At 37.8% G+C, this 14,380-nt stretch overlaps 1 protein-coding gene across 2 annotated transcripts in view; it reads left to right on the top strand.

The window, feature by feature from the left end:
* Window positions 1-14,380, top strand: part of FRMPD4 (FERM and PDZ domain containing 4) — a 204,981-nt gene that overhangs the window by 16,866 nt on the left and 173,735 nt on the right. The window contains exon 1 of one of the 2 annotated variants that reach the window (XM_028115009.2): window positions 14-196. The exons of the other annotated variant lie outside the window; for it this stretch is intronic. Coding sequence (XP_027970810.2) covers window positions 63-196 — 134 coding nt within the window. The 5' untranslated portion in view covers window positions 14-62. Of the gene's footprint in view, window positions 1-13; window positions 197-14,380 lie in introns of those variants that run through there. 2 annotated transcript variants of the gene reach the window in all.

The following is a 14,380-nucleotide window of genomic DNA, read 5'->3' as shown; positions in this document are numbered from 1 at the left end:
AAATCCTTACTTCATCCTTAAGTTGGAGCCCGAGTAGTTCCCCTGGGCTTTGTTTACCTAGTATGTCCCCAGCAGGGCAAAAGCAACTGATTGTCCTCAAGCACTATATGGCACTTTTGAGGTTATTCTTGGGGCATTTTTTTTCCTTTATTTTTACCCCAAGATTTCAGAAGAGAGTCTGGCTCACATTCTGTGGGTAAGTTCCTTCATTTGTTCTCTTTCATGAGTTCTTTTAATCTTTTCCTTCTCTAAAAATTTAAAGTTGTAAGGTAGAATTTGGATACTGTGGTAGCACCCACCATCCCCTGTAAAATTTTCATATTTGAAATGGACATCAATTTCGCACTTCATTAATCCGACATTATTAATAGACATCCAACAAAGGACAAATGGATCTGAGTGGTTACATAGGTTGTTACCTTTTGATTCTGGGGATGAAACACACAAGTTTTTTGTGTGTGTGTGGAAACTGAAAGGTGTGCCAAGGATGGAAATAGGAGAGATTTATCTGAGTTGGGTTGCTATATTATTTTGTGACCTTTTAACCATTAAAAGAGTTACAAATTGGCATGGTGTTAGAAAAGAGGCAGTTTGCCTCATTTTTTTTTGGTGTTTGTGATGAAGAGTTCTTAAATAAAACATATTGCTTCCAAGTATACACAATGAATTCTTCATAAAATGCAAATAATTGCCTCATGACAAAAGCAAATGCCATTGAGTTAAGTGAATTCCTGAGGAGCCCAAGCATCCATTTAAGCGAGGGAGGTATATTATAATTTTGGAATTGGAGGAACAAAGTAAAAGTGATAATATCATTACGTGCAATGAAAGGTAATTATGTCCTGTCAACGCACAAGCTTCCCTGGCTGAACATTAGGGGCTGTTTATTCCCTTCATTGGAGCGGGTTTGTTTTCTTTCGAATCTGACAAAGCACCTATCTGCTGAGTTAATAATTACTGCTCCCAGCTGGAAGGTAAGTCTGCAGAGTTGATGGAAGGGCTTTGAAAAGTAAGGCTTTGAAATGACTCTGTCATTCCTGTTCTAACTTGGCATATGGCAGATAGGGCTGTGCTACGCAGTCTTCCCCTCTATCAGAGTCTGTTTCCAGCTTCTTGTGCATTTGTTCTCAAACTGTTGCTGCTTTACTTAGTCTGTCCATCTCTCTTGCATAAATCCCTCAAACCCCTGGCTTTTTTTGTCCAGGAAGCCAACGTAGCTGAATGTTTTGTAATTAACCTGAATTTCCTTGGGCCACTTACTGACAAAGAGTTGGGACATGCACGTCAAGGAGAGCTGTGGACAGCAGGTTAGGTGGTGATCAGGACTGGTTCTTTCTTCTCCTTATTATTATTATTATTATTATTATTATTTTGCAGCCTCTAGGGATGTACCGGAAGTGGGTCACAGAGGCCATTCGGGATCACAGGGACAGCCAAACTGTGAAAAGCAGAAGCACCTGGGTGACCAGGTTTCTGTCACAGCTTGTAATTGAAATACTAGCTTGAGGCTGTTACCACCTCTTGATTCTTTTGAGTGGCCTTTGGAGCTCTTCTTTCTGGCTTGAGCCAACCCTCGCAGAGAGCAATTTTGATGTCCTCACCTAAGGCTGGGGCACAGGCAGGAAATTCTGGCCGGTGCCAAATGCCAACTGGCGGGTGTGGGTGCTGTTGCCAAATAAATCGGTTGAACTTAAGAGGACATGGTATCACGTTTGTGGCAGGTGTCTTTTCGTGACTGTCTGCACCCCTGCATCAGAGAAGAGGAGGGCTGGATACACAGTGCCTTGCTATGGTCCCCCGGGGGTCGGGAACCATGCTCCCTGCCAAGCCCTTGTCCTCTCTTGCCTCTCAAAGCCTGAATAAAACCTTGTTAGCAATGGCCGTTTTCTGGAGAGGAGTCTCTTCCATTGCAAAGCTGATGAGAAGTGGCATTGCTTTATTGCGCCAGCAGACAAACGGATCAGCCTGAGTCACGAGTAGGCAGGTCACTCCGTTGTTTTCATGGAGTGTGTCGCTCAGCTGCTCCAGGAGCTCGAGGTTGGCAATAGCAGCTCAGATGGTGGTGGCTGGGAGAGACTCTCTAAGAAGACTAGTTGATCTTAAAGGATGCTGGTCAGTACACAGGGCCAACCCCTTAATTGTCCGCACCCATTGCAAAATGAAAACAAGAGTCTCCTTCCTCAAAGAGCCAGATGAACGTACTAAAATCTACAGGGTTTCCCTTCCTTTTGTGGTCTGTCAATATTTCATCATTTTTTATTTGCCATTTACCACCCTTCTCATTAAGTTAAAATTAAAAGTTTTAATTTATTAGCATGAATATTACCGGTGATCCTTCTGTGGTGCAAAGTGAGCTTTATATGCAAATATGAGAGCTTGCAGTCATATGCAGAATCAGTGAAATTGCACAATTTGTATTTCATAGCTTATACATTTACATGTATTTCATTCCAACCCAGAAAGTCGAAATGGTACACAAAATTAATCTAACGGTTTTTATGTTACTTCTCAGTGTGAGGACACTCTACCAAAGCTGCCTACTTTTGGCTTGCTGTTGAGCATAATAAAATTGAAAGGAAAAGGTCCTATCTTTCCCTTTCCTTCTCTATCATCATTTTCAGTAGGTTGACGGCCAATACAGGGAAAGAAATCAGAAAGGATATGACAGGATTGCTCGTTCACTCACATTTCTTAGAAGACTATAACTGCTAAAGACTGATTAGCCTTCAGCCCTCACCTCCCAATCTCACCTCCTGATTTTTTTTCTTATAATTTCTTGTGGCATTTTCAATAAAGGCCTAGCAAAGAGGACAGATTGCTTCTAGCTCCTGACTCTGTCAGAAAGTCATCTCTTTGACCTGTTATGGATGGGTTTTCTCACCAAAAGATACACACTTTTCTCCTCCACTCGTAGCCTTTGTTTCAGCAAACTTTTTCCGTAAGAGGTCATATAGTAAATATTCTCGGCTTTGGAAGTAATGTGGTCTCTGTCACAACTCAAAGCAATTGACATAATCATGACAGCTCTGCCATTGTAGTGTGAATGCAGCCATAGGAAATACGTAAATAAATGGATGTGGTTGTATTCTAAAGAAACTTCATTTACAAGAAGAAACCAGGGGCCACCTTTGTCCTATGGGGTGTAATTGTTTTCCAAACCTTACTCTAGAATATCTTGCATTTGACCCCATTGTTGTATTTCTAATTCACTCTCTGATAAATTTTTTTAAAGATTTTATTTATTTATTCATGAAAGACAGAGAGAGAGAGAGAGAGAGAGAGAGAGAGGCAGAGGGAGAAGCAGGCTCCCAAGGAGCAGGGAGCCCAATGCGGGACTCGATCCCAGGACCCTGGGATCATGACCTGAGCCGAAGGCAGACACTTAACCATCTGAGCCACCCAGGCGCCCACTCTCTGATAAATTTATAAAACCCTCCCATGAGATGGGAAGTTGCCATTTATTTTATGTATGACGGAAATTATCGTAGGCATTGGAAAGTGTCTTTTCTGAGGTTGTACTATGAGCAATGCCAACTTCTGTGGTATGTGTACTGTCAGCAGGAACTTCTTGCACAGCTCTAACAACCACTGCCTACCTCTAAAGAGTGTTGTAGGGTTCACGTCATCAAAATTCAACAGAGAAGTAAAACCTTCACTGTGAGAATATCATGACTCCCCCCTTCCTGGTGATGGGGACTAGGGGAGAGGAGTCTGCTGATGACAGGGTTTGCAGCTGCTCCCACCACCACCCAGCACCTTTGTGGGAGGGGTTGATCGGGGAGCAACAATAGCAACATAAAACCTAGTCACAATGGAATGCCAAATGCAAGTGCAAATAATTATTAGGGATGTGAAAATTACATAGCAACTTGTTGTCACCAGTGGTCTACAGAGAAACAGCCCCATTGTACTTTGAAGAAGTTAATTGTCCATAGTGTTTTTGAAGTAATACTGCTCATTTTACTTGAGGAATTTTATACAGCTCCCAAATAAAAGTCCCCGATTCATTTCTGGTGATGTTCTGTTCTAAGTCATTCTCTTGGCTTCTGCGATACCGCCCCCTTCTTTTTCTCCAAACTCACTCCTTCTCTTGTCTCCTCAGCTAGTTCTTATTTTTTAGTTTAATGATTAAAGTTCAGTTTCCCACATTATTAAGCCTACATTTCTACTTAGATCTTATAAAAAATTAAATGGATTTGTTAATTTCATTTTATTGATAGCATTTAATTTCAGTCCAAAAATTCCTGGAAACTCATGACTTTTCCTCTACAGGAGATTAATCAGGGTTGTTTTCACTGCATTCTGGGCAATAGTAGATGGTTAATAAATATTTGTTATAAAAATATTTAGGTGTGTATATATATATATAGAGAGAGAGAGAGAGAGAGAGAGATGGATGTAGATGGATGATGAATTAATGGCTACATGAATAGAACTATTTCTGAAGCACTATGTTCAGTAAATTGTTAGCAAAAATGATGATTGATAAGTCAGTGAGTTTCTGCTTTAGGAATTTCACTAACAGAATTTGAGCACATTGATAAAGCGTATATTTCCCAATAAAACCTTGAGACCTTGAAAAATCTTCACGTTCTTGTCACTGATTCATAGCTTATTGTGCTTATTTATAGGATAGTCAAAATTCAGAATGTAATGAAGGTGAATTTCTGGGGTACTGTAATTACACTGTAAAACACAGAAATCGGGTGGTAAGAACTAAAAACTCTTGGGCTAGGATCCCAGCTCTTCTCAGTACTAGTTTTTATTTGCCATTTACCACCCTTCTCATTAAGTTAAAATTAAAAGTTTTAATTTATTAGCATGAATATTACCGGTGATCCTTCTGTGGTGCAAAGTGAGCTTTATATGCAAATATGAGAGCTTGCAGTCATATGCAGAATCAGTGAAATGCACAATTTGTATTTCATAGCTTATACATTTACATGTATTTCATTCCAACCCAGAAAGTCGAAATGGTACACAAAATTAATTTAACGGTTTTTATTTTACTTCTCGGTGTGAGGACACTCTACCAAAGCTGCCTACTTTTGGCTTGCTGTTGAGCATAATAAAATTGAAAGGAAAAGGTCCTATCTTTCCCTTTCCTTCTCTATCATCATTTTGAGTAGGTTGACGGCCAATACAGGGTATTGTATGTGATGGTGGGTAATCACTTGGATACTGTGGGCCTGGCCTCACTTTTATCATTATAAAATACTGTGTTTGAACTAGAAAGCAGTATCGTTTGGTAATCTAGTGAGTTACAAACAACAGAAAATTCTTAACAAATTTGGCTTTAACTATGAAACTAATTTTTTGGTTTATATCACTCCAGTGTAGTGGTAAAACGCTCATAGCCTAGACAAGCCTAAGAAGGTAGGAGTACTAAATGTGATAGAATATCCTGGATGGCATTCTAGAACAGATAAATGACATTAGGTTAAACCCTAAGGAAATCTGAGTGAAATATGAACTTTAATTACTAATAATGTATCAGTATTGGTTCGCTGATTGTGACAAATTTACCATGCTACCGTAAAATGTTAACATTGGTCAAACTGAGTGCCAGATGAATGGGAACTCTGTAGTTTTCTATAACTGTACAAATGTTCCAAAATAATTTGGATATAAGAAATAAAGTGCCGGGATATCAGCAAGATAACAGTCCAAGAAGCTTTATAATTTCACTCTCCCACATAGACACTGTGTTTCTATATGGAGCAATATACCTTTGTGAGAGTTGTAGAGACCAATCAAGAAATAGTAGTACACTAACCAATGTAAAACAAAGAAAGAATTCCAGTAACCATGTTAGTTAAATTCTTGTTGTTTTGCATCCTTGGCCGTGTTCCTCCCCCCATGTGACCGACCATGATGCAACCAGGAAGATACCTCCTACACCAAAGATTCTTGTTCAGGACACAAACAATAGAGCATATCATGCATCCAATGTTCTAGCTAGCTTGGGTGCTCCCTCAGGGACTGTAATCTGTCTTACCTGTCGTGGAGTGCTGATTGGACTGAAAGTGTTGTTTGGAAGCTGCTGACACCAGATGCTATCACTGTGGCATCTTATTAGAGCTATAGTTCCAGTGGCTGGTGTCAGGAGGAGCAAGAGACCATGGGCTTCTGAGAAGAAGTAGGAATAAGCCGCCCACCGAATTTAAAATGACTGAAATCATATGCACAAATCCAGAGAAGAAACATCCTCAGAAAATGTTTAAAACATCCTAGGATCACTATATCAGTGAAGTATTTCTCTAAATAACACCAGTGTATAAAGGCTGGAAGAGTTTTTTTTTTTTTTTTTTTCTCAAATGCCCAAGTTCAACAACAAAAAATTGTGGTGTACTAAGAAACAAGGAAACGTGGGTCAAGCAAAGCAACAAAATTAAATGCTTGAAATGGACTCTAATGTAATACACATCCATGCGCATGGCTTTGTTTCACATATCAAAAGACCAGTCATGAAAATGTTCAGTGAGCTAAATGAGAACAGAGTTAGCAACTAAACGAAATAAGGAAAACAATGCATGAACAAAATGAGGATTTCAATAAGGAGCTATAAACTATAAAACACCCCAAATGGAAATTCTGGTGTTGAAATGAAAGGTATGCTAGAGGAGTTTACAGCAGACTTGATAAGGCAGAAAAAAAAAACTGCATGAAATTGAAGACAGGTCATTTGAAGTGGTGGAGTCAAAGGAGCAAAAAGAAAAGTAGTAGGAAGAAAAATGAAGAGAGCCTTAGAGACCATGGGACATGAATCAACATTATACGCATTAGGGAAGGCCAAAAAGAGAAGAGGGTCAGAACCAGGCATAAACATTCTTTGAACAAGTAACCGTGGAAACTTCCCAAATTTGAGGAAAGAAATATACACAATAATTGAAGAAATTAAACTCAAATAACGTAATTCAGGATAAATCCCAAAAAGACACATAGCCAGTCAGATGATAATCAAACTGTAAAAGTTGAAGGCAAAGAGAAAATCTTTGCCTGGAAGAGAAAAACAACCCATCACATACAAGGGAGTTTATATAGGGTTATGAGTGGATTTCTCTGCAAAAACGTAGACTACAACGAGTAAGATGATATATTCAAATAGCTGGAAAAAAATAATTTTCAACCAAGAATAATATATCCAGGAAAACTGTCCTTCATAAATGAAGAAATTAAGACATTCTAAGAAAAATTCTTTAAGAAATGGTAAAAGGAGTCCTTTAGGGTGAAAGGAAAGGATATTATACCTTAATGCAAAGTCAAATGAAATTATAAAGTTCTCCAATAAAGCTAAGTATGTTGACATAAATAGCTTCTTCTATTAATAGAATCTCCATGGATCAGTTCAGTTTTAATTCCTACATAGGATTTAAATGATAAAAACATTGAAAAATAACATAAATCATGAAAATGAGTGTACAGTATTTAAAGATGCGATTTGTGACATTAGTAACGTAATGTGCCAGGGAAGGGTAGAACTTTTTGAGTGGTTTTTGTATGCAATTGAAATTAAGTTTTTATCTGTTTGAAATAGAATGGTATAATATTACAATGTTTTATGTAATTGTAATGATAGCCCACAAAGAAATAGAAGAAAAAGGGAATGAGAAGGAAATGAAAGCATGTCAGTACAAAAAAAATCAATGAAACACAAAGGAAGGTGGTAATAGAAGGAAGGCTGGACAAAAAGATAAAATTTAAGTAGCAGTAGTATGTCCTTTTATATTAGTAATTACTTGAAGTACAAATAGCTTAAACTCCCCAATCAAAACACATAGTTAGTAAGAAGGTATTTTAGAAACACAGAATCTGACTTTATACCATGTATAAGAAACTCACTTTTGATTTCACAACAATCAATGTGAAAGTATGGGAAAAAATTACATTTAAATGGTAACCAAAAGAGCCAAGGAGTGGCTATGCTAATATCAAACAAAATCAGTTTTATTTATTTATTTTTTGTAGATTTTTATTTATTTATTTATTTATTTATTTATCTATTAGAGACAGAGAAAGAGAGTGCAAGCATGAGCAGGGGGAGAAGCAGACTCCCCACTGAGCAGGGAGCCCCACTCTGGGCTGGATCACAGGACCCCAGGATCATGACATGAGCCGAAGGCAGTCACTTAACCGACTGAGCCCCCCAGGCACCCCCAAAATCATTTTTAAATAAAAAACTATTACAAGAGACAAAGAAGGATATTATATTATGATAAAATCACAGTTCACAAATGAAGAAGACATAATCATTACAAATATTCATACACTGAACATACTAAGCTCCCAAATATATAAAGCTAATATTGACAGAATTCAAAAATATATAGCAACACAGTGATAGTCGGAGAGCCCACTTCAACTGTGGATAAAAGAGAAAGAAGATAAATTAGGCAATAGACTAATTGCACCTAGAAGTCATATGCAGTATACTCTACCAGATAACATCACAATTTACGTTCTTCTCAAGGAACCTTTCTAACATCCTCCAAGATAGATTACACGTTAGGCCCTAAGAGAGGTCTCAGCAAATTTTAAAGTGTGAAACTATTCAAAATCTCTTTTCCCATTAAACTGGAATGAAACTAGAAGTCAACAGAAGAAAAAGTGGGAGACTAATGAACATGTAAAAATTAAACGATGCACTTAACCTACCAATTGGTCAAAGAAAATGTATCAAGGGCAATTATAAACTATCTTGTGAGAAATGTATATGAAAACATATTAAAATTTAAGAGATGGCACTGAATTCAGACCTAAGAGGGAAATTAGTAGCTTCAAATATACAAAAGAAAACCTGCTGAAATCTAAATGCTACCTTTACACCTCAAGCTAGAAAAACGTGAATTTAGGAATTAATCCTAAATCTAGCAAAAGGAAGGAAATAATAAAGATGAGTACACAAATTAATGAAATGGAAAATTGTAAAGCAAGAGACAAAATTCAATAAAACCAAAATTGTGATTTTTTTAAAAGATCAAAATCATTGGCAAGCTATTATCTAGTTTAAGAAAAAGGAGAGAAGCCTTCAATATCTAAACTCAGAAATGAAAGAAGTTTCATTAGAATCACTGTCACAGAAATGAAAAGGAATGTTAGAAAATACTTTAAACAAATGTATGGCAACAAATTGAATAACAGAGGAAATGGGTAAATTCTTTAAAACACACAACCTTACCAGTACTGAATCATGAAGTAATCAAAAAATCTGAACAGAATAATTACGAGTAAGGAAATTGGATCAGCATTCGAAAACCTTTTAACAACAAAAAGTTGAGGACCGGTTGGCTTCATTGGAGACTGATACTAAACACTTAAAGAAGTAACATCAATCCTCCCAAACTCTTCCAAATAATTGAATATGAGGTGGCACTCACAAGCTCTCTACGTGAGGGTCGCACTGAACTTATAGAAAATCCAGACAAACACATGACTAGAAAAGGAAAATACAAATATCCTTGATGAATATTGATCCCCACCATCCTCCAACAGAATACTAGCATCATAAATTCAACAGCCCCTTAATATCTTTATATATGATGAATTAGTGATATTTTTTCCTATGGGGCGCCTGGGTGGCTGAGTCATTAAGCGTCTGCCTTCGGCTCAGGTCATGATCCCGGGGTCCTGGGGTTGCAAGGATGCTTCAACATATGGACTTCAAGTAATGTGTAATACAGCACATTCAGAGAATGAAGGGAAATTTGACATGATCATGTCAATTGAGAACAAGCATATGACAATATTCAACATCCTTTCATGATAGAAACACTCAATAAGCTTTGAATAGAATGATATGACTTCAACATAATAAAGGTCATATGTAAAAAGCCCACATGTAACATCACTCTCAGTGGTTAAAGCCTGAAAAGTTTTCCTCTACCATCAGGAACAAGAAAGCATATCTGCTCTCAATGCTTCTAGTCATCATCGTATTGGAAGTCCCAGCCAGAGTAGTTGGCCAAAAGAAAGAAACAAAAGCTTCCCAATTGGAAAAAAGAAACAAAATTATCTCTGTTCAGATTATATGATGTCATACTAAGAAAATACTAACGATTCTACACACAGAAAAAAAAGAAAAGTATAAGAAGAAAAAGTAGTAATAAAGCTAGAACCAGTAAATATATTCATTAAAGTTGCATGATATAAGATCCACATAGAACAATCTGTTATGTTTTTATACCCATTTAATGAACAATTGCATAAGGAAGTTAAAAAAATTCTATTTACAACTGCATCAAAAAAATAAAATATTTTTAGAATGAATCTAACCAAGTAGGTTAAAAGCATGTATACTGTAAACTACGAAACTTTGCTTAAAGAAATTAAGGAAGACACAAATAAATGCAAAGATGACGTAGGTTCATGAATTGGCACACATAATATTAAGATGTTAATAATACCCAAAGTGATCTACAGATTTATATCAATCCCTGTCAACATTCCCATGGCATTTTTGCAGAAATAGAAAAATGTCCTAGGGGAAATGGAAAAATACCATCCTAGGGGTACCTGGCTGGCTCAGTGAGTAGAGCATGGGACTCTTTTTTTTTTTAAAGATTTTATTTATTTATTTGACAGAGAGAGACACAGCGAGAGAGGGAACACAAGCAGGGGAAGTGGGAGAGGGAGAAGCAGGCTTCCTGCCTAGCAGGGAGCCCGATGTGGGGCTCAATCCCAGGACCCTGGGATCATGACCTGAGCCGAGGGCAGACACTTGACGACTGAGCCACCCAGGCCCCCATAGAGCATGGGACTCTTGATCTCAGGGTCATGAGTTCAAACCCCAGGTTGGGCACAGAGATTACAAAAAAAGCAAAAATATCCTAAAATTCATATATAATCTCAATAAACCCTGAATAGTCAAAATTTTTCAAAAAAGCAGTAGACAGCTGTAGTAATCACTCTTCCTGATTTCAAAACTCATTATATTATAAAAATAAAGGAATGAAAACAGTATGGTACTGGTATCAATATAGGCTTATAAACCAATGAAATACAAAAGTAATAAATGGGGGCGCCTGGGTGGCTCAATCCTTTAAGCATCTGCCTTTGGCTCAGGTCATGATCCCAGGGTCCTGGGATCAAGCTCTACATCGAGCTCCCTGCTCAGTGGGGAGTCTACTTCTCCCTCTCCCTACTCCTGCTCTCTCTTTCTCACTCTCAACCAATTAAATAAAATCTTAAAAAGAAAAGAAAAGAAATAAACCTTTGTGTATTCAGCTAAATGATTTTTTTTTTAAGATTTTATTTATTTGACAGAGAGAGCAGAAGCGGAGGGAGAGAGAGGGAGAAGCAGGCTCCCCGCTGAGCAAGGAGCCCGACGTGGGACTCGATCCCAGGACCCTGGGATCATGACCCGGGCCAAAGGCAGCCGCTTAACCAACTGAGCCACCCAGGCGTCCCTCAGCTAAATGATTTTTGACAAGGGTACCGAGATCACTCGATGGGGAAAGGACAGAATTCTACATATGGTGTTGAAAAATTGGATACCCACAGAGAATATAATGAATTTTCAACCTGATCTTAAACCATATATAAAAAATAAAACATAAGTTAAAGACCTGAACTAAAGATGGAAAAGTATAAACTTCCAGAAGAATATCTTTATAATATTGGACTAGGCAATGATTTCTTAGATATAACACCAAAGGCATAGACAACACAGGTTGAAAAATAGAGAAATTGGATGTCACACTTAAAATCTTTTGTGCATCAAACGACAGTAATAACATAGTGATCAGATGACCTAAGGCATGGCAGAAAGTATTTATAAATCAAACAAAAAAATTTTGTCAGTAAATTTGGTAAATGGGCAAAGACTTAACATTTCTCCACAGATGATATATGAATGGCCCAAACAGTCATATTAAAATATGGTAAGTATCACTACTAATTAGGAATATGCAAATCAAATCCACAATTAGTTATCACATTCATTAGGGTGATTATTATCAAGAAAACAAATATAAGAATTGTTGGCAAGGATGTGGAAAAAAAGGGAATCCTTGTACATTGTTGCTAGTATTGTAAAATGGTGCAACCACTATGGAATACAGTATATGGATTCCTTAAATAATTAAGAGTAGAAGTAATGTATGATCTAGCAATCCCACTTTTGGGTATATTTCCAAAAGAATTGAAAGCAGGGTCTCAAAGATATTTTCATAGCCAAGTTCATCACAATAGCCTTCCCAATAGTCAAGAAGTGCCAACAACCCAAAAGTCCATTGATGGATGGATAGACACACAAAATATGGTAAATACTTACAGTGATATAATATACAGCCTTTAAAAGGAAGGAAATCCTGTGGCATGCTACAACATGAGAAAGAGCCTTGAGGAATTTAAGCCTGTAAAATGAGCCAGTCTTAAAAGATACTGTAAGTTTCCACTCATAGATATATATAAATCAATTAGCGTTTACCAGTGTCTGCGGTAAGAACGGACCGTTGTTGAATAAGTATAAAGTTTTTGTTCTAAACAATATCCCGATCCTGGAAATGTTTCACAACAATGTATTTGTACATAACACTAGTGAATTGTGCACTTTAAGATGCTGAAGAGGGAACATTTTATGTGTTTTTCACCGTGATAAAATATGTGTGTGTGTGTGTGTGTGTGTGTGTGTGTGTACACAAAGTACTAGCACCAGCTTCACAAGAGGTTTAAAGAGCACCCAGAGTCATCAGATCTTTTTTCCCCGTCCCTGGATTCTCTCTGTTCTGCCTTCACCCTCCAGTTTCATACCTCATGAATGCAGCCCTGCCCATTCTTACAGTCACCATCCTCAAGAGAGATAAGCAGCCTCCCAGCATTCCCCATGTGTTGGCCACATACCCCAACTTCAACAAATCACCATGGTTGGACATATGGGAAATGTTGATTGACCTAAAACAAACAGGGCTTACCCTGAAAGTGCAAGTCGAATCAATCCTTGCCTTACCACTTGGGAGAGAGGTCGTTTTCACACCAGGCATCAGCAAACTTTTGTATTGGGCTATATTATAAATATTTTTCCTTTGTGGGTCATATCTGGTTTCCACTGCAGCTATTAATCTTTGCAATTGTAGCATGAGAGCAGCCAGAGACCTTAAATAAGGGAATGTGGCTGCATTCCAATAAAACTTTACAGATACTCAAACTTGGATTTCATATAATTTCATCTATCATGAAATGTCATACTTACTTTGTTTTTTCTTAACCATTTAAAAATGTAAAACCATCTTAGCTCACAGATGGCTGGTAGGATTTGGCCCACAGGCTGCAGCTTGCAGATTCCCTGTTCAAGATAATCTGTCCAAATGCCTTTTAAGCTCTTGAAAGAAGGCATTTGTGTCTCAGTCGCAACAGGCATTTGGAAGGTCATGCAATCTCTTTCCCTTTCCCCTTGTGTACTGAATTGTCATAATTCCTTGGTTGCCATAAGACAACAATTTGCACATACAGGACAGTGTACTGTTAAGTATTAGAGATAATGACTCTTCTCCACTATTGATTGGAAATTAAAGAGATACCTCCAAATCTGCAGGCACGATGAATTAGGTTAAAACTGTTGTCATGTTGCAATGCAACTGTTCTATTTCTGTTGACTTTTACTCAAGTCCTTTTGTCTAGCTTAAATATTTAGTAGACTAAAGCAGTCTTCAGAAAGATCTATTTCTTAATAGCTTTATTTTCCAGTCATTGATCAGAGTGCCATTATGTAAATGATTGAAGTAAGTAGTCAAAATGTGGATTTCAAGATCTTTAGTGTCAGAGGGTGATACTGGAGAGAGAGGAATTGGAGATAGAGCTCAACAGTAAGGAACAGAGGAAGAATAAAGTCACGGAAGCTTTTAATTTCCTACAAGGGGAGAGTTTGGCTGGATCTCTGGAGGAAGATGAAAAGAAAACAGGCTTGGGAGAAAGCAAACTTGATTGGAATAGCTTGGTGCTGTGGGAGGGCAATGATCTGTTTTAAAACTAAAATTGGCAACCGTGGAATGATTTGGTCAAATGTGTTTTGGCAGCCTTGGAATTGTTGTCCAAATACTTTAGCACATATAATGACTTTTTAAATTTGTTCACTCTTTATGACCCTCCTACTTCTAAAAAAAATGTGAGCCTCAACTCATTTGTGGAGCTCTCAATTTGAATTAAAATTGCTTGGAATCTTGTGTACCAGCTTGTGGCATCTTTGTGATATTATTCAAGGTTTTCAGGGCCCTGTGAGGTTAGATTTCAGCCGCAGTTTGGCTCTTCGGCCATGCTCCAATTGCAGGGGCCTGAGTTTCAGTTGGTTAATGCTCAAAGACACGTAATTGAGTGGCAGTCCTCTTACTAGTGGTTTCCCAGGTGTAATTTTCAAACAGGGTCAAAAGGCCAGGTAGGGGGGCAG

The sequence above is a fragment of the Eumetopias jubatus genome, unplaced genomic scaffold (assembly GCF_037043125.1).
Source record: "Eumetopias jubatus isolate StellerSeaLion01/CBP00866 unplaced genomic scaffold, mEumJub1_p1.0 scaffold_11, whole genome shotgun sequence".
In the NCBI taxonomy this organism is placed as follows: domain Eukaryota; kingdom Metazoa; phylum Chordata; class Mammalia; order Carnivora; family Otariidae; genus Eumetopias; species Eumetopias jubatus.
Note: the sequence above shows the minus strand (reverse complement) of the source record. Positions and strands in the feature narration are given on the sequence as shown.